Here is a 26,855-nt window from a genome sequence, read left to right as displayed (position 1 = left end):
ATTTGGCATGGAGGTTGGCCATGACAATAAGATGACCCCTATTGATTTGTAGTTGACTGTGTCAAAGGTCAAGGTCACAGGGAGTTTTAATATAATAAGCTTGTCTGCTCAAATGCTTAAGAATGCCTGTCCACAGTGTATTGATTTTGACATTTTCACATTTGAAGCATGTAAAATACATAACTTAGCAATGCACTGGCTTAGTAACCGGGAGGTTGTCCTAAAATGAGCTCTGTATGGCTACTGTTGATTCTGACAAAGTGGTATAAGGGGGTTAATTCACACCATGACAGTGGCAGTTCTAGTTTGTACTGTTTCACTTAAATTATATTTTTTCAGATATGCAGTCCAGTTCTACCTATGTGCAGTGAGTATTGAAATATTTAAATATATTCTTTTTCTATTCTTACAAAAGAAAGTTTAAGGAATTTTTGGTTTTTTTTAAATCATGCTGTTTGAGTCAAAAAGAGATAAATCATAAAGCGGCCCAATTATTAAAGAATTAAGACCATAATTATCTAGATGAGAAATATAGAATCATCATATTCTCATTGTTCAAATAAAATTTGTATTCTTTTCATATTAAAACATGTTCTAGTTTGATTATTTTTAAAATGCCTGAAGAACCTTAGGATTAATGCGATGTGGCATTGTCCATCAGTCTGTCTCCAAGTTTTATTAAAAGCAAACAGTGGGCCATCTTACTGTGAGAATAATCTAGTTCATTCTGTAACAAAAGAGTAAGGGGCCAATAGCCTTCTATTAAATAAAAGAAAATAATATAAAGAAATGTCCTCTTCACCATTTTTACTCCATGTCAAAGAGAAGCTAATTGGTTTCAGCATGAAAAAAATTGAAGTATGTCAATTATTTTAAAGTATGTAGCAAAAACACAGGTCTGGCCGAGGTTTGATTTTTGCAGCAATCAATTCATTATTTATAAAGTTATGCTGTTTTTTAAACACACTATCTATGAAGCTGTTTTCTCCAATTAACTTTTATTTCAGTGAGTGTATTTGGCTCGTTAATATGTTATATCAAAGCATAGATTTAAGCTACAATCAATACATTTATTCCCCTTTTAGCAAGTTTTTAGTGAAATTATTAGTTTCCTCAGAGAAATTCTTGAGTATCTTGCCTTGCCTCAGGTGTCCGTTGTTTACCATTTAGTTCTGTCCATTTAATGCTTTTTCATTAATATTTAATATTTCCATTATTTATTTGCAACCACTTACTTTAACTCTTTACACTTAATTGGAAGCTTCACTACCTTGAGATGTTTTCATACTAACAGCATGTTCTGATTTGATGATCTTTTTTTACAAAGTTAAACCCTTCTATCATTTTCAATGTCATTTTGAGAGTTTATTATTGTAAAATGTTCATGCATTATGAACTGTGAAAGCATAATTTGTAACATGCCATTTACATATTTGTTACAGCATGTGTTGCTTCTTCAAAACTCCTGTTTAACCCCTGTTTTCTAGCAATATTATTTTTCATTTCTTTAAGGAATCCTGAACTGGAAAGGACCAAGGAATTGGAATGTTATGTGGAAATGAAAAACATTCCAATGAGTGAAACCAAAGAATCCCTGATAGTGAAACTTGCGGAGCTAGAATTGCCAATACTATATCCAAAGTTGGTTTATCAGAATGGCTCCGATACAGCTATCTTAATTTGTAAAAATGTTGAAGGTAATTTGTTAATTTTTGTCTGTTTGATTATATTGCCAAAAGAGTGTTTATTTTGGTTAACCAGCTAATTAAGACCTATTACGCATGGTATATGGTCTGTAGAATATATTGGAAACATGAAAAGAATTGGCATTTTAGCAAAACAGAAAAATAAAGATAACTTATAGAGAACATATTTCTTCCAACTGGTTGGTTACCCACCTTTATGAATAAAAAAGGGGTTAATGTCTGTCTGTCTGTCACGCTACCTGTCTAGTCCATAACTCAGCCATTCATTTAGGATTTTGAAATAATTTGGCACAACGGCAAATACTGATGTAGTTAATGTGAAAATCCATTATTACTGACATTTTAAAAAAAAATCGTCAATATAGAGTGTTTTTCCTTTGCATAATCTACTATGTCACTCACTAACACAGTAGCCAATATATATAGGAGAAAATAATTAATTTAACACGGTCAAGTGTCACAACATTGGTGCGGAAAAATCCTGGTATCCCGTATGCTCGTGGTCGTATATCAATTTTGTCATTTAGTAGGCCTAAATCTTATTTCAAGCTAAAGTTTAAATCAATAAGATGGTCATGGTATATAATGAATTATAGTTTTAGTGCCACAAATTACACAAACTACAAATATCAAAACAAAAGCAGTTTATTTGATTCCCTCTAATTTTGATACGATCCCAGATTCTTTGTGTTCCGGATCACAGGTCGCGATATTGTCCTGTACAGTCACTTGGTTCCCAGATGAAAGAATTCCATAGTATAATAAAAGAACGTATTTCCTGTTGATGGAAAAGTCAATTGTTTGTTTTCAGAGCATTATAATGTTAAAAAATGAACATTTTTGATAGTCATTTAGTTTCTTTCAACTATATGCTGTTATTGAAGGGCGATTTGAAATATTAGATATATTATATTTACGATGCCTTGGTGCGAAAGGGTTGTAACTCAATATTTTGAAATTGTTCAGGAGAGACAAAAAACTTATTTATTCTTTTACGTTCTAATAAATACTTCTTTAATTTTGGTTTTTGGCTTTCATTCATTTACTGATATATAATTGATTGGAAAGGTTATTTTATTTTGTCAGCATAAAGAGATAATTGATAAAGTTTCAGTTACAACCCTTTCGCACCAAAAAAATAAAAAAAATAAAAAAATGATTTGGTGCGAAAGGGTTGTAACTAAATTTTTGCTTTAATTTCTGATAAATGTAATGGGTCAAATGAACAGATCCAAGCTTAGTTGTGTTTAGTATGAACTAATTTAACATATGGCCTAGATATTTCAGTGAAAAACCTTCAAATTTTATGTTTTTAAATAAAATTTCAGTCAAATGATTTTTCCATGTGACACACAGTTCAGATTGTCAAACCCATCATAAGTACCAAATATGTTTGTTTTTGCAAGAATCAAAGTTCAAAATGTAAACTTACATAATGACAAAACCATCTAAGATGTTAATATAAGCCTTTAGAAAATGAGAACACTCTCATTTTATTTTACATCTATTCTATACATAGGCTTTTCTTAATTTGAAAACTTAGATAATTTCCAGGATGTGCTTTTGTGTACAAATTAAATTTTTTAAGCATTATCCAGGATCTTCTTTACTATTAAGCCAAAAGTATGAGAAAGATGGTAATAGATGTTCTAAGCTTCTAACTTCACTGCTCATGCTATTCTTACAACTCTTTACAGTCCCAAATTTCATTTTTATAATGATATAAATCAGTCAGTAATTAAATGAGAAAAAATAAGGCCTGCAAATAATAACAATTACAAAATGCAATCCCCCACCCCAATAAAATTCACAGGTGTGCACACAAACGCACATACAGCTGAGGAAGAGATTATCATCTTTAAATATGATTTTAAATAGCAGATAGAATATATCTGATAATTTACTTTTATCTAACAGAAAACAAAGGGTCAATAACATATTTTACTTAATATTCGAACACGACCCGCATTTTTCCCTATTGAGCATAGAAGATCGAAAGTGTGAGTTATTATGCAAGAAAATCACTGTTTGACATTCTATATTAAGACAAATGACGACATCATTATACACGCAAAGTAACCACTAAAAATGTGACGAGCTGAAAATGAGTATGGAAACAAATAAGGCGCAATTTAGCTATATATAAGGTAGTACAGCATTTAAATTTTATTTGTTGATGTTGTGTTAGAATCAAAATAATATATCCAAATTGGTGATTTTATCACTTAATAAAATCACTGTTTGTTGATTGAATGTGCATCATTATATCACTCGGGGCTACTCCCTCGTAAATCCACACATCCGACCTCCAAACAGTGATTTTATTGAGCGATAAAATCACAGTTTGGGATATATTATCTTAATTATCTACACATAAACACATTTTATTTAAGAAATAATATATCCCAAATTGTGATGTTATTGCTCAATAACATTACTGTTTGGAGTTCGGATGCGGGGAATTATATATAATGATCAGCATCCGAATGATAAGCAATAAAATCACCGATTTGGATATATTATTTCATTTCTAACACGACATCAACAAATAGATGCTGCTGTACATAGTAATTAGCTAAATTGCGCCTGATTTGTTTCCGTACTTATTGTCAGCGCGTCACATCTTTAGTGGTTACGTCAGGTGTATAATGATTACGTCACATGTCTACATATAGAACGTCAAACAGTGATTTTATTGCATAATAACACACACTTTCGGTTTTTCTATGTTCAATAGGGAAAAATGAGGGTCGTGTTTGAATATATTGTAATACTTTTGTCTATACATATGTATATGTATCTAAACTTACTGTTCACAATATGTTGTCAAAGAAAAATTTGTTCACATATCTAGTCAGACATTGTCTTGTAACGTAAATAAATTGTAGTACAATATTAATTTATACAATTTGTCTTTGACAAAACATGAAAATATTCCAATAGTAATACATGTAAGTTATAAAAGTAATTCATGTAAGTTTAAAACCAAATAAAGAATTGAGTAATAATTGTATAATTTCTTTAAGTTATTTTAATATTTAGTAATTAAAAAAGCATCGAAACACGAGGCTGTCGGATTTGTATGAGAGTATAAATCAGATTGCCGATTGTTTTGATGTTCTTTCTCTTTTATATCTTAGGCAAAAAAAACAACACATTCCCAGTCATCCAAGAAAAAAGTACCAAATGTATAAGCATCTGAATATGACTTTTCTACTGTTATCTCCTTCCCTGTCATCACAATATGTAATCAAAGGGCTGCAGCTCTATGGTATTTTCTGATCTTTGCAATCTAAATCTGTATGTACTTTCCTGTATAAGTTTATTTTTATATACTATAATTCATTTTACGCAGTTTTGATTTTCTTCTATAACAGTTTGAGATTGATACATATGGAATTTTGCATGAAAAAAAAATAGAATTGCCTCGACTAGGATTTGAACCATAGGCCTCTCACACCCTCAACGAGACCGCTTACCTCTGCACCACGGCGAAGTAATACATATGTACCATGAATAAAAACGAATACATTATGTTATTCTAAATTGAGAATTTCCATTTCGTGTTTGCAATCCTTATCAATTTCGAGGTATTTTGTTCACGATAAACCTGTTGTTTAACACTGATGAAAATATTTTAGCGAAAATCTTCTCGCCAAAACAGTCCGACATGTATATATTCCACTACTCGACAGTCAGATTTATTTTTGTACTACGCTCTGGAGTATTCGGTAATCGACATAGCTAAAAATAGCATTTTCATTGATCATGATAATCCGAAGCTTTACGGAAATAGCCGAACATTTTTCATTGGGTAAAAAAGATATGCATCCGCGAAATTTGTGATTGTAACCTCATATTTCTATTGACTAATTTAAACTTTTAATGCACTGTAATTCGTTCAATGCCTACATTAAAAATCATTCTTTCTTTTAAATTGCTGGTTTTAAGCAGTTTTGAGTGCGAACTACTTTGCGTTGTTAGGACTGTTAGGAAAGTTTGTGTTAGACCGTGGATGTTAGCTATGTATTTACTGATCTTACGATCAGAAAATACAAAAACCAGAAAAAATGAACCAGTTAACAAGCAAGCTCCAGACTGACAGTGAGTTAAAGCAAAGTGCATGTATTGGTATGCAATTTAACTCTGACTTGTTTTCAAAAGTCTCCAAACTATGATACAATCATAATATATTGTATGACAATAATTATTTATAATAAATTTATTTTGAGTTACGGTAATTTCATTTTCGTAAAACCAAAATAAGTCCATTACTTTTACTTGCTATTTTGCAAACAATGCAACATTATACCAATGACAATTTTTATGTTGAAAAAAAATCACTATAACAGTACTGTTAGTCAAATAAAGCAATGTACTATGATATTGTTTCTTTAACAAGCATTGGAATTGATTTATGTTTGAAATATGTGTAAGTTATTCAAATTCTTGTATTATGTCTGAATGAAAGCTTACCAATTTATAATGTAAATAACAAGGAATCAGAAGCTGAGACTGTTTTATAAACTTGTCAGTTAGTTTGAAAGAAATAATCCACTAAATATTTCACAGAATATGATATAAGATATTGAGATACAACTGTTTTGCACTAGGATTTATTCAAAATATTATCAAAATGTTGGTGCGAAACGGTTGTAACTTAAGTTACAACCGTTTCACACAAACAAAATATGTCTGTTTGAGTTACAACCTTTGGACATATATACTTTTTTGGTAGTTTAATTTTAGCTTCCAAGTTCAATATTTTTACAACATGTGTGTATATTGCTCCTACATTGAAAAATACCATAAAATCATTTTCGGTGAAATTATGAGTTACAACCCTTTCGCACCAAGGCATCTAATTTATTATATTATATCTTCTGGAGGTCTTTTGCTTTAAGTGAGCAAGATGCAAGCCTTATTATTTTCTTTATAGAAAACAATTGGGAAATGAATAAATAGAGAGTGAAACACTTTTCTGTTTTATATGTTTCCTGTCATAAATACATCAGTGTTTAGAATGTTATTTTCAAAAAATTCTTCGGTCTATTAATTCAAAGTCTAGAGCTTTTTTATACGGTATATAACTGTTCTTGAGATTCTGTACCAAAGTTGTTAAAATTATGTCTCTAGGGTTAAAATTGGCCAAGTCTCTGGGGTTCATGTTTGTTCCATTTCTGTGTATAGTAAAAACTTTAAAAATCCTCTTACTTGAAAGCCAAAGGGAAAAAACTTAGATATTAGGCATACAACAACATCTAAAGACTATCTTCGAAGATTGTACAAGTTATTGCTTGGGGGTAAAATGTGGCGCTGCTTTGGGTATGATGTACTTTCCTTATAATCATGTATATAGTAAAAACTTCAAAAATCTTCTTTTTTTGTAAAGGTTCTGTGTTAAAACTTGGTTGAAAATCTCATCATTATAGCTCTGTGGTCAATATTTGTCTAACCCAAGGGATCATTGGGTTCCCTTTATATAATAGCAAAAACTTCAATAATCTTTTTTGAATGAATCCCAAGGACTAGAGCTAAATATTTCATGAAATATCATCTACTTGATCAGTAATAGCTACCAAGATCGTTCAAATTACTGCCCCTGGGTCAAAATTGGCCCTACCTACTAGATATATGGCTTATGGCCTTATGGTCATTAGTTTTCTGTAAATGTACAAGTAAAAACTTTTAAGAATTTGATTCTCTGAGAGATTTAGTGCTGGAGCTTGGACATTCGGCATGAAACATCACCTAATTGATTTTGAGAGTGCTCAAATTATGGTCCTTGTGTTAACATGACCCTGCTTGGTAATCATGGTCTTTATTAGTCCCCTACCAGTTTAACCGGAGGGGAGTTAAGGTTTACCCTCCGTCTGTCCGTCCGTACGAACCCAGAGGTACTTGTGTGACTTGGAGAACAATGGGTAACAGTAAATTCTCTTTGATCCTATCCATTCCGTTTTTACTTGTGTGTCTTTTTTTAAGCCTTGTGTGACAAAAAATGGCCAAACAGATCAAAGGAAAAGTCACATAAGTACCATTTTGTTAGTACGTCCGTCAGTCCGTCCACAAAACTGGATCCCCCATAACTTTAAAAGTACTGAAAATATTTTAATTAAACTTGATATATGGATAGATGGCAGAATGGAGATTATGCACATCTTTTCTTTTCTTCCTATGTTGAAAATTCTGGTTGCTATGGCAACAGATAGACTGAAAATATGGCAAATTTAACTCATAACCTGGATCCAGTGATAACGTAAAAAGTACTGAAAATATTTTTATGAAACTTGAAATATGGGTAGGTGGCAGTCTGAAAATTATGCACGTCTTTTTTCTTTAGCAACAAATACACCATACATGCCATATCCCCCGCCGGGGGACAAAAACCCCCGATTTTCAACAGTGTCTCCCGATCTCCCGCCGTGGGATCAAAATCCCCCGATTTTCAAAAATTCAACCAAGAAAAAAATTAAAGCATCATTTTTACCAATAAACATAATTTAATGATAGACTTAAACAACTTTTACAACTATACATGCCTGAAGAAATTTCTCCCCATTAAACAGCAGGACCCCTGCTCCGACACACTTCAGCTGTCAAGGAATATACAAACCAATGTATGACAATTCTCCTTTGATAAACCTGTCAGTCAGTGTCAGTATTGCATGTGCTTAACCAATGACAGCGTCCGACACTGAATGAGTGACGTATCAATTTTTTTTTTTGGGGGGGGGCATGTAACCCCGCCTTGAGTTTGTTGTTTGCATTGGGTCTTTGAAGTGGAAATGATGCAGATAGAAAAAATAATGATCAGGCAATAGAAACTCAAAGAATCATTATAACCTCTTTATTTCTTAAGGTGTTTACTTCAAACTTTAAATATTATTTTCTGGTCATCAACAAGGTTTACAACTCTAGCAGAAAAATTATCAGAGTTATCTTCCTTGAACTTAGAATTTTCATGAAAAAAAAATGTTAGTTTTTTTTATAACTTCTTTATTTCTTAATGTACCTGCTTCAAACTTCATAAGTTTGTTTTTTATTATCATTCAACATATGTGAGAAGATTCAATACTCTAGCAAGACTATTTTCAGAATTATGCCTCCTTTGAACTTTTTCTAGAAATTGGTATTTTTAACTCCCAACTCCTTCATTCCTTTTAGGATTTACTTCAAACTCCCACATCATAATAATATGACAAGGTTTATATTATTCTAGAATCCATATTTCCAGAATTATCTCCTCCTTTAACTTTGAATTTTTCTTATTCATTCTTTAATTTTCTTATTTTTTCATGGATTTACTTAAAATTTAAAATAAACATTCATTATCAACACCTAAATTTGATTTATTTATTTATCTTTGTTACTATACATGTTAATGGTATATTTGAAAATTGTTTTTTTTTTTTTTACTTTTCTTCTTTGTGACTATAAATGGTATCATCATGTATGACGATGTTCATAAATCTAGCATCTTTTTTTCAAGAGTAATATATATCTCCTTTGTTATATTTAGATAACAGGGATGTTAAAAAAGATAACTTTGGAGTCTCCTTCAGTCTGTCTGTCTGTCTGTTTGTTCATAAAAACTGTTTCCTGAGACCACTTTTAAAGATTTTTTCCAACAAATTTACTTAAAATAGAGAACAGTTGAAACATTTGTTATACTTATTCATCCTGAGAAAATTGGACCTTTTGATTATCTCTTGTATAAACATAATTTCCTTACTTGGCAGGGAAACTAACACATTACTATGATATAGACAAACTTAGAACTCAAAAGATTTAAGTTCATTGATGTCATTCATTCATTCAATGGTATAATTGAATGGCCAATGGCCCATCAGAATGTTGCTGGGGTTCTAACCGGTAGGGGACTTATGGATTGCTTGCAATACTATGATAATTGCTTGTTTATTATGTAAGTCAACAAATTTTTAAAAAAATCTTCTTTAAACTTCGAAATTAATCGGATATTTTCTTACTGAAAAAGATAGTTCTAATTATGGCACTGGTGTCAAAATTGGACCTGACTCATAGTTTTTTTTCCTTATTTGTGTATGCATATATAATATAGTAGAAACTTCAAAAAATATTCTTCACTGAAAGCTTAAGGCATTGAGCTTAGACTTTAGAATGAAACATAGTTGACCTCTACCAAGTTAGTTCAAATTATTGCTCTGGTGTCAAAATTTGCCCTTTATCAGGGTTTTTTATTTTCCCATGTATACACCTAGTATACAGTTAAAAACTCTTTTCAATCTCTTAAATATCATGGGACTTAAAAGTCCAAAAGATTTTATATTGCAGTTAGACTAACTAACTAATAGTCATGACTAGTTGATATCCCTTATTGGCTTTGAGGTCAGTGAGCCAGGTATTTACTTTTGTATGTAGTAGAAATATGCATAGTTATTTTGTGGATATGGTGTATTGTAAACAAAACTGAAATATTTCTTGATTCTGTTACAATCATTTAGTTTTGCTTTTGAACAGAGTACCATCATAGTCCTTTTGTGATGGAACTACTTAGGAAGGCAGTCATTAAATTTGTTTAAAGCGATTTACTTTAAGTTTGTCTTCTATTTTTTTGATACAGATGCTAAAAAGTTGGAAAATATGCCAAAGTCAGAGTTTATATTCAAGGGATATGATGGAAAGAAGGTATAAATCTTAGCTTAGCTTATATGATTTCTTCCGAATAAGCAACCAGTAATGTTTTTACACATGCACAATTTCAGATAAAGATATGAACTTTGTGATACCAGTTTTAGATTTAGACTTTATATCTGCTTTTGTTTATAGTTTACAATATTAAGTATTTCCTCTTCATGGAGAGGTTTTATATTCAGGTGAGTGATTTCAGAGCCATCATGGCCCTCTTGTTTAATTATATGAACATTGTTATTTTGTGCATATGACTTGATTTTAAAACAACTTGACAGGTTTAACTGGTAGGGAGCAGTGTTGTGTAAGTTTAGCATGGATGTATTTTTTATGCAATTATTAACCCTAGCTGAGGAAGGAAGAGAGAATCAAATAAGGCATCCTTTTATGCCCCCAAAAGAAAAGCATTCTGAGTATACTAATAACTGTCTCTCTGACCATCCTTTAAATTCGTGTCTGCATTGTTATATCAAACAAATACTTTGTCTTGAATGAATACCACAAAAGCAGACAAAAAGCTTCATCTGTTAAAAGATTTTCCACTGTATAAAATAACTTTCTTCAAAAATGTGTTTCTGAATATTATCTTATTTTTGTTGTTTCCTGAATCATTATTATTAGTTTCTTTTTTCCAGTCTTACACAAAAGTATCATGGAATTTTCCAAAGGCTAAGGATTTACAACAAGAGGACAAGAAAGAACTGAAGAAAATTCATGTAAATGTTGATGAAGCCACTGAGAAAATTGAAACATTGACAACTTATCAACTTAAGTGTGCAAAGGCAATACTTGCAAAATATGATAAACAGGAAGTTACAGAAACACAAAAAGGTATAAATGACAATGAGCTGGTTACAATTGACAACAGCATTGAATTGGAAGCTTCAGGAGATGTCTGGAATATTGTAAGTGAAATATGTAAAAAGGACATAAAATCTTTTGAGAAAAATTTTGGACCTGTTAAATTTGAAAATTCAAAGATTGTTATACCAGCTCATGACAGTGATTTTGCTAAAAGTGAGGTACAGAAACTGACATCAAGTATACAAACAATAAAGAACAAAGAAATAACAGATATTGTTATAATTCAAGAGAAAATAGAGCAGTCAGCTTTGCCTGACTACTGTAAAAAAGTGGAGGAATCATTTGGTTATCCATGTTGTGTCTGGAATCAAGACAAAAATAAACTATTTGCATATGATGATACATATGATAAGGCCATGAAGGTAAAGCACCATTTTAATATCACATCTGGCCAAATAAAACAGACAGGACAAAATCGCCGTAAAAACAGAGGAGCAGCCCAAATTCAAAGCAATGATGATACTGCTTCAGGTGGAATAACATCAGACAACAGATTTGCGAATTCTTTTAAGAACAAAAGTTTTGAACATTCTTCTAAGAAAACAAGTCTTAATCAAAGTGATAAAGAGCAGTGCTATAAATTTGGCAACACATTGGTGAAAATCTACAGAGGGGATATTGTAAACCTCAATGTTGATTGTATTGTAAATGCAGCAAACAAATACCTTTCACATGGTGGAGGTGTAGCTGCAGTGATAGCAAGAGCAGCAGGTTATAACCTAATAAAAGAGGGGAATGATTATATTGCTCGAAATGGTGACATTCCAGTTGGTCAGGCTATTGCAACAACTGCTGGAAAACTCCTTTATAAATGTGTGATTCATACAGTCGGTCCAAGTTGGTATGATTATGAAAGTCGTTCTCATGATGATGTTCAAAGATGTAAAAATGATCTCTTTCATGCCATTTACAACTGTTTTACCATTGCTGAAGGCATGGAATTGAGAAGTATTGCTATTCCTGCTATAAGTTCAGGTATGTTGAATTGATAAAATTGGGGGTAATGAGTATTCTTTATGTATATTAAACACAAACTAAAATTTTTTCTTAAAAAAATTCTACATGAAACATTGTCTGATGGACCTGTATCATGATTGCTTAGATTAAAGCTTTGAGGTCAAAATTTGGTCCTACCCAAGGGAACACAGTAGACCTTCTTTCTTGTCCTTTGATTGAACAGCTATGAAATTATGACCATATGCACAGTTTTAGATGTAAAATTTAACTTTGATATAAGCTGACCTAGAAATGGGCAAGTGACCTACTGTCTTGTCCTTGGATGTACAGCTATGAAATTTGGACCATGTGCACAGTTTGAGATGTGATCAGCTGACAAAGATTATGACAAGTGACCTATTTTCTTGTGATCTCCTTTTGTTTTTAAGCTCACCTGTAACAAAGTGACAGGGTGAGCTTTTGTGATCGCTTTTCGTCCGGCGTCCGTCCAGCGCCCGTCCGTCATCCCTCCGTCTGTTAACTTTTCTTTTAAATGACATCTCCTCATAAACCACTAAGCAAATTTCATCCAAACTTCACAGGAATGTTCCTTTGGTGGTCACCTTAAAAAATTGTTCAAAGAATTAAATTCCATGCAGAACTCTGGTTGCCATGGCAACCGAAAAAAACAACTTTAAATATCTTCTTTTAAAAAATCGTAAGAGCTAGAGCTTAGATATTTGGCATGAAACATCTTCTAGTGAGTGTCTACTAAGTTTGTTCAAATTAAATCCCTGGGGTCAAAATTAGCCTCTCACAAGTCCAAAATTTTCCGCCCCCCTTCAAACCCCCCAAACAGAAGGGGGCACATCCCCCTTCAGGCAACCCCCTGATGTATCTTTTGGATGGGTGGCGGCGCCGAAAAAATGCTCACTTTTTTAGCAACATTTCTCAAACGAAAACATGTGTTGGTGCCCAAATAAAACATTTTTCACTATTTTAGACCTAAAAAAGGGGGGGAGGGGGGTCGAAAGTGCTGTGTTTCGCGTATATATGAGGTAAAGGGTTAACAAAAAATGATGAAAAACTCTGGGATCACCAAATATCTAGTTTTTCTATGTTAATATGTAGTCTTTCACCTAATTTTGGTGAAAAACTGTTGTTTTGTAACATTTATAATTTTTTTAGTTAACCCTTTCCACCATGAGCATATTGTGAAAAATGGCCGTTTTCACTGAAAAGCCTCCTGTTACAAGTTCAAACTGCTATGAAACTATGAAAAATGCTTCAATACTAATCAAACTTGGCACAAATGTTGACTGGATCATTGATTTTGTAACGACATGCTCAGTCTTAAATTTCCTGTTACCATGACAACAAGGGGACATCTCAAAATTGCCATAAATCACTATTTTGCCTCGATTTTTTCCATCAAAATTTATTTCAAAGTGCTGCAACTTCTCAAGGGAATGAGATAGAGTCAAAAGCTTTTCAGCGTTGGTTACACGTTACCTTATGATCGACCTGGGGTCATTTTTAGCCTCTCACAAGTCCAAAATTTTCTTGGCGATGAGGGGGACTCGCCCCCCCCTTCAAACCCCCCAAACAGAAGGGGGCACATCCCCCTTTCAGGCAACCCCCTGATGTATCTTTTGGATTGGGGGCGGCGCCGAAAAAATGCCCACCTTTTTTAGCAACATTTCTCAAACGAAAACATGTGTTGGGGCCCAAATAGGACATTTTTCACTATTTTAGACCTAAAAAACGGGGGGGGGTCGAAAGTGCGTTGTTTCGTGTATATACATGTATGAGATAAAGGGTTAAGAAGCAAAAGAAAGAGCAAAATTAACTACTCGCGCGTTAAAAATATCCTTTTTAGGTACCTCTTCCAAGGCCTCTCAAAACTACCCGATATGTTTCTAAAAATAACTTTTATGGTGATACCGGAAAATCGAAGAGCTGAAGTTTATTTTGGTGCAAGATTCATCAGAATACGTATACTAAACAAATAAATGAAATATGCCCCCAAAACACTGATTTTCGGCTGAGTTTATCTCCCAAACCTTAATATTGTTTTCAATGGTAAAGATTTTGTTTCCATATTCCTATATTGATGTATCGCTTACAAGTATGTATTATATTGGACATTGGTTAAATAAGCGTAAACATAAAACCTGTTAGCAAACTGTGTCGCTTAAGATTTAATGGACTATGAGAAAAAGCATATGATACTAAATATCCATAAAAGACATTTTCTACAGTTTTATGAAAATTTAATCCTTTCATAGAATTTTCTAAATTTTTTGTATGATAAGTAAAATTTAATGGCAAATTCAAAAATAAAAAGAAAAATGTATGTTGAAGTGTTGTATTTCTTGTAAATTGGCAGATTCCATGGTTACAAACCTTATATCTCAGAACTGTCAAAATTAAGCCAAACTGTGATATAACAAATAGAAAATGTATAAGAAAGCTTAATACACACAACAAGCATTGTTTTATGCAAAGATAACCTTATCTGATGATTCTGTATGAAACAAATGATAATCTGAACATATTTCTTTAAAAAATGGGTTTTCCATGCTTCTAAACTGAACAAAAAATGAGAAAAAAAAATAAATATGAATTCTGTGAATAATTAAAGATATTGAAAAATTTCTTTCATAGGATTTTCAAAAAAATTTTATGTTGTGTGAAATTTAAATAAAAAGAAAATATATGTTGATGTGTTGGATTTTTTTTAAAATGGCAGTTAAATTCCATGGTAACGGTATATAAGACAGGTTATTATACACACAATAAGCATAATTTTATACAAAACTTGCATTATCTAAGGGTTCTGTATAAAACAAATAATTATCTGAACATATTTCTTTAAAAAATGAGTTCTTCATGCCTCTTAACTGAACAAAAAATGAGAAAAATGAACATACAGTTAATTCTGTAAATAATTATAATAAAGCTGTCAAAACATTTCTTTCATAGAATTTTCTATATTTTTGATATATTAAGTAAAATTTTATGGTGGATTCAAAAGTAGAAATAAAAATATATGTTGATGTGTTAGTTTTTTTGTAAACAGGCAGTTTCCATGGTTACTGCATATGCCAATAGTCAAAATTACCACTCTTTCTTGAGAAATATCATTGTTATACTAAATGCATTGTCATATATACAACAAAACACGTTGTAATATAAATTACTATTTTTTTATGTTATTTGAAGTAAATGATACTGAATATGTTTTTAAAACAAGTTATATAAGGCCATATTATTTCTTCACTCGACTAACATACCTGAAAAGGTAACAAGTATTCAGAAACTTACAAAGAAAATAATGAAAATTGGAACATTTCTGAGATATTATTTTTGTTATTTTTTTTTTAATTTTTTAAGATATATGTTTATCTATCATTTTAAATTTTTTTGCACACTTGTCTGCCAGAGATCAAGTGACGACGCACTTTCGTCACTATACCACAAGTGGGTGGGGTATCGCACGCAGAATCATCAATGCTGTCGTTCTAATGCTAGGAGAAATCCTTTATCTGATGTTGTGTAAATGACCTCTTATTTTTTTTATCCGATCTCCTGAATATTTAGAAATATTTATTCTGTATTATTTACTGATTATTTGCTTAAAGCCAAAATTTAAACAGTTATCCGAGTACTGTTCAACTTGACCTTCTTTTTGAAGAGTAATTATCCATGATGATTACTGGAGGTTACGTACCACGGAGGATACGTACCAGGAGGTTACGTACCATTTTTGGAGGTTACGTACCACTTATATATTTTGGAGGATACGTACCATATATATAATTTATATAAAATACAAATAATATAGAGCATTACAATTATAAAAAAAGACCGAATTTTATAACTTTAATATTACTTTTTAAAAATCACATATGAGCAATGTTTTATGTATGATTATCACACATTCAGAAATGAGTAGTCTAACAAGTCACAAACAAATTGCAAACTATTGACATATGAGTGAATCAGTGTGGTATTAATTATTTATCACAACTTTATTCTTTTATATTTATACATATTTAATCTCTTTACAAAATTAATACAATAAATGCGCGAATTTGAACAATAAACCAGATAGTGTCACACCTTATCCCTTATTATCACTTTATTATATATTTCTATAGTGGTACGTAACCTCCAAAAATGGTACATTTATGCAGTGGTACGTAACTTCCATGGTACGTAACCTCCAAATTCCTCCATGATTATCTTTCTTGGAAGCGCATAATGATGCGCACAAAAAACTACCTAAAACATCTTTCAAATCGGAAATTGATGTTGGATTAATTGATATCTGGATATCACTTTGTAAAATATTTACTGGGTTACAAATTACAAAACCCTTGTTTTAAATTGAAGAAAAATTTAGCAAACTATTTGTGGTGATAATCATTGCATGTGATTAATATAACAAGAATTAGATTGTTACTCATGAAAAAAAAGAAAGAAAAAAAAACCAACTTGATATACTGTATCAAATACATAGAATAAACAAAAAAACAGTATGTTTATGCTTTTCATTCAAATTCATATAATTTTTGAATTTTGTTTTTAGCCTTGTTTGGTGTACCAATGGATATATGTGTTGAACAGTATGCAAGAGCCACATTGTCATATTGCAAGAATGCTGCTGAAGCTACTGCACTCTCTGAAATACACTTCATTGACATAAAGCCTGAAACTGTAAAAATAATTCAGGAGGCTTTCCAAGCTAAAGGGACAGAAGGGACACCAGTGGAAATCACTAGGGGAGCAGATTCAGAAAGTTTTGGAGCTACCAGTCTTAAAACAACAGAAGGTTTTGGAGCTACCAGTCTTAAAACAACAGAAGGTTTTGGAGCTACCAGTCTTAAAACCACAGAAGGTTTTGGAGCTACCAGTCTTAAAACAACAGTAAGCAAAGGTTCACAAAAGTTACCAGTGCCACTTGCATATGAAGAAGGTTGGAAACATAATGTTTTTTGCTTCCTTGAGTCAGAAAAGCTAAACATTTTCTTTCTAAAAGACATTTTTTCTGTGAAAGCTAATGGAATAGTTGTATCAGTAAATGAAAAAGGGAAGTGTGGTGCTATTGGACAAGCAATTCTCAACAAAATACCAAAGTCTTACTTACCTAGTTTCAATGGTGACTTTGAAAGAAAAGCAAGTAAAGGTACCAAGACAGGAGATGTTATAGTAAATGGTGGATACAGTTGTGGTTATCCAGCAGTACTTCTTGTTGTATATCCATATGAAGCTAGACGTAAACCACAAGATGAAAGACAAGCTGATCTGGAAAAAGCATATAAAAATGTTTTTTTGGCAGCAAGAGATAAACAGATACATACAATTGTTACAACATTGTTTGGAATAGGTAAATGTCATTCATTTATAAAAAAAATACCAAACAATTTTATCATTTTTTGCACAAAATATTGTGTATCTAATTTACAAATTTATATACAAGTACATTTATGTCACTCACTTGGGCAAACTTATTATGAAAACTTTGTTTGAGGCCGCAATTTTCTTACTAATGAAGACTGTGTTCTACATGTATTAGTGACATGTTATAGGTGTTACAGATAGATCACAAGGTTGTAACAGTCATGTCACAAGAATATTTACCAAAAGTGAACAATATTTGAAAAGTGAATATTTGAAAAACCAGAAAGCCTAATTACATGAATTTACATCAAATACAGTAAATTCTGTTTCTTGATCAAATCAGTTCATTACACTCCATTATTTGATAATGCAATGGCTTTTAATGTGATTTTGGCTTCAATAGCATAATTGTTTGGAGTAACAATTAATTTTGAAGGGATTCCACTAGTTTTTTTTTACCTGACTGGACTAGAATTTTAAAGGGACTCCAAGGGACTCCACTATGTTTTTTGACATGACGGGACTGGAAATATTACTCCGAGATTTATTTACCATTTGTTGAATGTCTTGACCAATAACCTGTGCGCAAATTTTCATATTATTCCATCACACTTTTTCCAGCAAAATGACCCAAATTGAAAAAATTGATATTTCATTTTATCATAATTTTCCTCAGCAGATTTTTCATTTTCAGTGCTTATAAACTTTGTCAAAGAAAGAATTAAAAAAATTATGTTTCTAGGTTTATGACAGATTTGAATAATGTTTAAACAAAAAACACCTTTGTCTAAACTGACATGTTGAATAGGTCAGATATGACCTAGACCTTAAATGATTGACAATGTTAAATTATTAAATTTAGGTTTTTTTAATTTTGCCAAAACATGTTTATTAATTATAATGGACAGATTTTAAAATACTTGGACAAAACAACCCAAATATGACAACATTGAGTATATGTTAATTTAAGCATGACCTTAGTCTGTAAATGACCTTGACTGTCATGGTCAAATATGAAATAATATGAAAAATATAACACTGACCTTATAAATCTTTTTGTGCCCCCACTTATATTAAGGGAGGGGGGGAAATTAAGATTTATTCTTCCGTCCGTCCATTCTCATTTTGTGTGGCAAGTAGCTCAAAAAGTATGTGACCTAGAGTCATAAAACTTTACAGGAGTGTTGATCAGCATGTGCAGTTGAGCACCTTGGTATTTTCATGTGGATTGATTCATTAATTTTAGAGTTATTGCCCTTGACTTAGTAAAAATTTTCAATTGTCAACTTGTGCGGCATGTAACTCAAAAAGTATTTAACATAGAGTCCTGAGATGGTAGAGGAATGTTGCTCAGCATGTGAAGTTATGCACTTAGGTTTTCTCTTGCTGATTTTTTCTGTTTTGTTAGAGTAATTGCCCTTGACTTAGTAAAAATTTGCAATGTTTAACCTGTGTCGCATATTGCTCAAAAAGTATTTGACCTAGGGTCTTGAAACTTTACAGGAATGTTTATCATCATATGTTGTTGTGCACCTTGGGTATTTTCGTGTGGATATATTAGTAGTTTTAGAGTTATTGCCCTTGACTTAGTAAAAACTTACAATTTTTAACTAATTTGTCACATATAGCTCAAAAAGTATTTGACCTGGAGTCATGAAACTTTACAGGAATGTTGCTCAGCATGTGCAGTTGTGCACCTTAGGTTTTGCTTGTGGATTTATTCTGTTTTGTCAGAGTAATTGCCCTTGATTTTATTTAATAAAAATTTGCAATTTTCAACTTGTGCTGCATGTAGCTCAAAAAGTATTTGAACTACGGTCATAAAACTTTACAGGAATGTTTATCAGCATGTATAGTTGTGCACCTTGGTATTTTAATGTGGATTTATTCAGTATTTGTAGAGTAATTGTCCTTGACATAGTAAAAATTTGCAATTTTCAACTTGTGTGGCATGTAATTGAAAAGTATTTGACAAGTGTCATGAAACTTTACAGGAATGTTGATCAGCATGTGTAGTTGTGCACCTCGGGTTTCGCTTGTGAATTTATTGCCCTTGAGTTAGTGAAAATTTGCAATTTTCACTTTGTGTGGTGGGTAGCTCAAAAGTATTTAAACTAGAGTCTTGAAAACTTATATATTAACAGGAATGTTGATCAGCATGTATGTTCACCTTGGGTTTAGCTTGTGGATTTATCAAGTATTTGTAGAGTTATTGCCCTTGACTTTGTAAAAACTGTTTCATTATGTTATGTTATTTGTTCGTTATGTGCTTGAGTTAGAATCAACCAACTTCACAGGAGTAATGATCAACATCACTGTGAAGCTATGCACCTGGGATTTTGCATGTGAATTTTGTTCAGTTTTGTTAGAATTATTGCCCTTGACTTAGTATAAATTTGCATTTTTCAACTTGTTCATGTGTTGCTCAACAAGTATTTGACCTGTAGGCCTGAAAATTTACAAGAATGTTGGTCAGCATTTGTAGTTATTCACTTTGGGGTAAGCCTGTGGATTTATTCAGTATTTTTAAAGTTCTTGCCCTTTTCTTAGTAAAAGATTTTGAGTTTTTAACTTTTGGCACATGTAGCCCAAAAAATATTTGACCTAGAGTCATAATATTGACAAAATAGTGAAGTGTGGGGCACCTGTGTCCTATGGACTTTAATTTTAGTTTTAATCAACATTTTAAAAAATGTGTGCTAATACATAGGAAATATGATTTAATAAATATTACCTTGGTTTTTATAATAAGTTGGACTGCTTCACTTTGTTGCTGGATACCTTTCATTACAAAAATATATATCAATTGACCGCTGAAAATTGAATGTGGTGTAAATACTTAGTAGTTATGGAAAAAACTGAATCCATATGATAAAAGATTTTATATATGCATGTTGGAGCATAAAGGTTTTCATGACTTACTTTCTTTTTATATCACATTTTGTTTAAAAGAAGCTGCTGTATAGTTTCTAAAGCCAAATTAACCAGCTGTTATTTTCTTTTTCTACAGAATCAAACAATGATGATGAGATCAAATTTGCTGCAAATTGTTTCCTGAAGAGCTACCTAGAATATTGTAAGCAAAAAGTGATTGAAATGGACTCATTTCAAAAGGAAGTGACAATTGTATGCCAGACAGAGCATGCTCATAGCCTTGTATGTGAAGTTTTTATGAAAGTATGTTCAGGACCAAAAAGATATTTAAAAGTACAAGAAAAATGCCTCAGAATACCCTCAGGTATGAATTTCTTTGTAAATTGTCCACCTTTCAAGCTCGCTTGAGCATGCTGTACTGTAAAAACTATCAGAAACCATGGCTGTTTGTTGTCTGTCAATTTCCATTTTGTTGTCTGCATTATCAAATTTTTACTCCTTCATTTGAATAAAATTTGTGAAGAGCTTAATATCACCTATAGATCTTGTTTCCTTTCCGGAAATGGCCTTATTGTATTCTATAGTGTTTTTATCCTCTTAAATGGCCCATGACACCTCGCCAAATAATTTGAGCAAGGACATAAATTTGATCCCAAGTAAAATATAATGTTTGCGTTTATAGTCATGCAAGAGTATTATTGATTTGTACAAGTATGACAACAAATAGATCTCAAAAAACAAGATTTTGACAGCATAATTATATGCCTAGTATTCATGTCTCTATTTTAAATATTGAAATTCAGCATTTTTGTGTAAAGCATGGCAACCGAAAGAAAAAACTTTAAATATCTTCTTTTAAAAAATCATAAGAGCTAGAGCTAAGATATTTGGCATGAAACATCTTCTAGTGAGTGTCTACCAAGTTTGTTCAAATTAAATCCCTTGGGTCAAAATTGGCCCCGCCCCGGGGGGTCATTGTTTTTCCCTATATGCATATAGTAAAAACTGAAAAAATCTTCTTTTAAAGAACCCAAAGAGCTAGAGCTAAGATATTTAGCATGAACCATTTTCTAATGGGTGTCTACCAAGTTTGTTCAAATAAAAGCCCTAGGGTCAAAATTGGCCCCGCCCCGGGGGTCATTGATTTTCCCTATTTGTATATTTGTAAAAACTTAAAAAAACTTCTTTTTTAAAGAACCCAAAGAGCTAGAGCTAAGATATTCAGCATGAAACATGTTCTAATGAGTGTCTACCAAGTTTGTTCAAATAAAAGCCCTGGAGTCAAAATTGGCCCCGCCCCAGGGGGTCATTGATTTTCCCTATATGCATATAGTAAAAACTTAAAAAAGCTTCTTTGAAAAAACCCAAATAGCTAGAGTTTAGATGTGAGGCATTAAACATCTTCTAGTGAGTGTCTACAAAGTTTGTTCAAATAAAAGCCCTGGGTCAAATTGGCCCCGCCCTGGGGGGGGGTCATTGATTTTCCCTATTTGCATATAGTAAAAATTTAAAAAATCTTCTTTGAAAAAACCTAAATAGCTAGAGTTTAGATATTAAGCATGAAACATCTTCTAGTAAGTGTCTACAAAGTTTGTTCGAATAAAAGCCTTGGGGTCAAAACTGGCCCCGCCCCAGGGGTGTCATTGTTTTTAACTATATGTGTATACTAAAAACTTAAAAATCTTCTTTGAAAAAACCCAAAGAGGCTTGAGCTTAGATGATTAGCATGAAATATCTTCTTATGGATGTCCACCAAGTTTGTTCAAATAAAAAGCCCTCGGGTGAAAATTGGCCCTGCCAGGGGAGGGGGGGAGGAGAGATCATTATTTCATTATATGTGTGTAGTAAAAAACTTAACATTGTGAAATAAAACTTAACATTGTGAAACAACTTCTAATGAGTGTCTTCCAAGTTTGTTCAAATAAAATCCCTGGGGTTTAAACTGGCCCCGCTCCGGGGCCCTATATACAGGTGAGCGACCTCAGGGCCATCATGGCCCTCTTGTTAATTTCTTGTGTATTATCTTCATACTTGGCCACAACAACCCTTGGGACAAGACCTTTCAGTAGACCACACTAACCTTGACCTTCATCAAAAAATGACCTTGACCTTCAAGGTTAAAAGTCCAAATTTTGCTTGTTCATGCTGTTATTGGCTGTAACTTTGTTATTTTTGGATGGATTGTCTTCAAAACTTGAACATAATAATCTTCAAGGATATCCCTTAAAAATAAACTGACAGACCTTGACCTTCACTCATAAATGACCTTAACTTTGAAGGTCAAATTATTGAAATTTTCATGTTTTTGGCTATTATTGGCTGTACTTTGTTATTTTTGAATGGATTGTCTTCAAACTTGAACATAATAATCTTCAAGGATAACTCTTAAAAAATAACCCGACAGACCTTGACCTTCACTCATAAATGACCTTGACTTTGAATGTCAAATTATTGAAATGTTCATGTTTTTGGCTATTATTGACCTTCACTCATCAATGACCTTGACTTTGTTTTACTGGCTGTTTCTTTGCTATTATTGAAGGGATCAACTTCATATATAACAGAACATACTTAAAGACAAGACCTTGTTGTTTATTGTGACTTCACCACGTGACTCCACCACGTGACTCTACCACGTGTCTCCGCTTTGTGACTTCCACGTGACTCCACCACATGACACCGTCACGTGACTCCACCACATGACTCCACCATGTGACGCCACATGACTTCCACGTGACACCACCACATGACACCACCATGTGACTGCACCACTTGACTGCACCAATTGACTCCACCACGCGACTCCACCACGTGACACCACCATGTGACTCCGAATTGCGTGTCTCTATTTATATATATATAAATCAGTAAATTTATATATATAAAATATATAGACAAAAACTATGTGACAAGACAGAATGATTAATTTTATAAAAAGGAAACGTTAATATTTTGTTCAAACATTTCTTTGTTTGCTTTTTTTGCGGTGGCTCTTGTTCATACCAGTTCTGGTTGCAAAGATGATTTTCGGTCAACTTTTGTTATGTGTGATGAAATGCTCTAATTGTTATCATTCATATTTCCATTGTTGTATTTGAAAATAAACAGTTGAAATTAAAGTTTCAATTGAGAACTTCCGTGACCTGGTGTTGCTTGATAATCACATGAGATATATTTACTTTAAGTTTTTTATGCTCCCCAAAGGGAGAGCATATATAGTCGCCACCTTGTCCGTCTGTTGTCTTGTCTGGAGCATATTTTTGAAAATCCTTGGATATAATATGTTTAAAACTTCATACAGTGATAGAGGGCATTGAGGGGGAGTGCAGTGTCTAAGAACCATAACTATTTTGCCGCATTTTTGAATTATCTCCCCTTTAGAAAAACCTTGTCCGGGACATAAGTCTATAACTATAAGAGATATCAACATGAAACTTTGTAGGTAAATAGATCTCAATGGGTAGATGTGCAGTGCACAAAGAACCATAACTCTTTTTTGCCTAATTTTGGAGTTATTGCCCTTTTTTTAATTTTAACACTTTGAACAGAACATCACTCTAAAATTATAAGAGATATCAACATGAAACAATGTAGGTAAAACAGATCTCAATGGGAAAATGTGCAGTGCACAAGAACAATATTTTTGCCCGGTTTTAAGCTCGACTATACGAAGTATATTGAGAGCTGTCCTACTCACCCCGGCGTCGTCGATGGTGGCGTCGGCGTCCAGATTTCAGATTAAAGTTTTGGTGCAAGTAAAATATTTTTCACTATAACTTTTTCATTTCTGAAGATATCAACATCATAAATTGTTAATAAAAATAACCTTTTATTAAAAATGAAAGGCTATTCATATAAGTGCTCATGTCCATATATTAAAACAGAGAAAGGATAACATCCAGAAGTTATCAATTTTAATCACTTGAAATATATGCAGTTAGTTATACAGTTTAAGCCTAATGGAAGGTTTTAAAGAGGGACAGTATTTTTTTACTGTAAGAGATATGCATTTAATGTGTAAACACTCACACAACTCAATCTTTATTATATGATATAGACTATTTGAGATTTTTTTACTTTTATACTATACAATATATAGTATTCTTTCAACAAGATTATGAATTCCATCCAAGTACCAATGTTAATTGGATGTTATATTTGTTTTTAATGGAAACTGGGAGTTATTAATGTAATGTGCATACATGTGTATCTTAGTATATGGATATAATGTGTACTTCTGTATTTAAAGACTTGTGCACTAAATTTTATAATGGGTGATTTATGTGCCACATGAAAGCCAACAAAGTACAAAAAGTAACCGGGCGCCAGATGAAAACATGAAAATACAATCTATCACAAAGTTGTTCGTTTGTTGCATTTTCATGTTTTCGCCTGGTGCCCCTGATGCAAAATACAAATCAGTCTTCACAACATTCTTATGAAAGAAAAAAAGGTTAGTTTTTTATCTGTACAAAAAATAGATATTGTTATAATCACTTTCAAATTTAACTGTTATAAATAATGGCACAACCAATAACTGTCTAAGCCCTTTTATACAATATATAAATTGTTATTTTGATAATGACTATGAGTATGTAAGGTTTTATTTTCTTATCTGTTTAATTAATCTACCTGTTAATTTAAAGATCTAAAAAGTATCTGTCACGGGTTAGAACTGTTCACTATTTAGGGGAGAAAATGAGTAAGCGGCCAGATAGCTCAATAGCTACAGCCGAGGTACATTATTCTGTGGGTCACAGGTTCGAGTTCTGGTCAAGCTGAAAGTTTTTTCTCAACCCGTGACTGCATACAACCCTGAGTTTAATTCACTATGATCTGTAAACATCAGAAATTCAAGGACACAAATCAATATAGTAGGGCAAATATGTTGTGGTTTAGAACTGTTTCATTATTAAAGAGAAAATGTGTAGCCGGCCAGATAGCTCAGTTGGTTTTCTGACAGTCATGGGTTTGAGTCATGTCAGGCAGTTTCAGTCAGGGTTTAGAAGTGGTTTTTCAACTGACACATGTTTGATTTATTTAACAGATTTTATTAAATTTGAAATGGACAAAGGGCAGTATTGCATGATACTTTTAGATCTACAAAAGGCATTTGATACATTTAATAACACTATACTGCACATGAAGAAGTTCTTCTTCTTCTTCATGAAACTTCAAGCATCTGCCATAGGTAATGACATTCTTACATGGTTCAAGTCTTATCTCTTATAGACAGCATCTGGTGTATGTGGCTGGTACTCATTCTTCTACTGCTCTGAGTACCTATGGTGTCCCCCTGAGGTTCATTTTAGGTCCTCTTTTATGTCTAATACATGTCAATGACATGTCTGCAACCCTAAGCAATAAGCTTTTATTATGCTGATGACTCAGGTATCCTTGTATCTGGTAAAATAAATCTGGAGAAATTCTCTCTTATGGCATGAGTCTTATAAGATTGGTTAATTGACTATAAATTGTCTTTGCATCTTGGCAAGACAGAGTCTATTCTTTTTGGTTTAAGTTTCAACTTTAACTGGGCCTAGCCTGCAGGTCAAATGTAATGGTACTGCTATAAAGTACACATCTTTTTTTAAGTATTTAGGTGCAAAACTTGATCAAATTTCTTTGGCGTCGCCTTTGATGCTTTGCATCAATGCTTTTTAACCAGGTTTTTCCGAAGAAAAAACTGGTTATTAGATTGAGGTATGTCGGCGGGCGGGCGGGCGGCGGATTGGCGGGCGGGGGGGGGCGTAAACAATTTCTTCTGTGCGCAACTCCTCCTACATTTCTCAACGGATTTTGATCAAACTTTCACAGAAGCTTTGTCATCAAGTGCCCTGGCGCATATAGCGATTCACCTGTGTGTATGTATGTGTGTGTGTGTGTTTGTGTGTGTGTGTGTGTGTTGTGTGTTATATAGATTATATAGTGAACTTAAAAAATCTTCTTGTGAAAAAAAAACCACAAGTCTTATTTCAACCAAACTTGGCAGGATTGATCCTTGGGGTGAAGGGCTTCCAAAGTTGTTCAAAGAATTTCATTCCATGCAAAAATCTGGTTGCCATGGCAACCAAAAAGGAATTATAAGAATAAATTTTAAAAATCTTCTTGTAAAGATCCAAAAAGCCTAGAGCTTAGATATTTTGCATAAGGCATTGTCTGGTAGACCTCTACCAAGATTTTCAAATTATAGCCCTTGGGTTTAAAAAACGGCTCCGCCCCGGGGGTGGTTATTGATTTTCACTATATTTACATATAGTAAAAACATAAAATACCGTCCTGTAAAGACCCCTAAAGGCCTAGAGCTTAGATATTTTCATAAGGCATTGTCTGGTGGACCTCTACCCAAGATTGTTCAAATTTGATAGCCCTGGGGTCAAAATCGGCCCTGTCCCT

At 32.7% G+C, this 26,855-nt stretch overlaps 1 protein-coding gene across 1 annotated transcript; it reads left to right on the top strand.

Annotated features, from left to right (window-relative positions):
• Positions 1-343: 343 nt before the first annotated feature.
• On the top strand, positions 344-20,867 carry LOC132728267 (uncharacterized). Its single transcript, XM_060713883.1, has 6 exons — positions 344-367; positions 1,513-1,697; positions 10,312-10,376; positions 11,015-12,218; positions 16,774-17,571; positions 20,596-20,867. Exons 2-6 carry the CDS (start codon positions 1,559-1,561, stop codon positions 20,865-20,867), a joined length of 2,478 nt encoding a protein of 825 aa, XP_060569866.1. The 5' UTR covers positions 344-367; positions 1,513-1,558.
• The last annotated feature ends 5,988 nt before the right edge of the window (positions 20,868-26,855 follow it).

Source organism: Ruditapes philippinarum, unplaced genomic scaffold (genome assembly GCF_026571515.1).
Source record: "Ruditapes philippinarum isolate M1 unplaced genomic scaffold, ASM2657151v2 ctg10454_1_1_1_1, whole genome shotgun sequence".
Classification (NCBI taxonomy): Eukaryota; Metazoa; Mollusca; class Bivalvia; order Venerida; family Veneridae; genus Ruditapes; species Ruditapes philippinarum.
This window is presented reverse-complemented; position numbering and strand designations above follow the sequence as displayed.

Excerpts from the sequence above, each read along its gene's own strand:
- LOC132728267 (XM_060713883.1), top strand. The coding sequence starts at position 1,559 with ATGAAAAACATTCCAATGAGTGAAACCAAAGAATCCCTGATAGTGAAA. Across the intron at positions 10,377-11,014 it reads AGGGATATGATGGAAAGAAG|TCTTACACAAAAGTATCATG; the intron begins GTATAAATCTTA and ends TCTTTTTTCCAG. Across the intron at positions 17,572-20,595 it reads TACAACATTGTTTGGAATAG|AATCAAACAATGATGATGAG; the intron begins GTAAATGTCATT and ends CTTTTTCTACAG.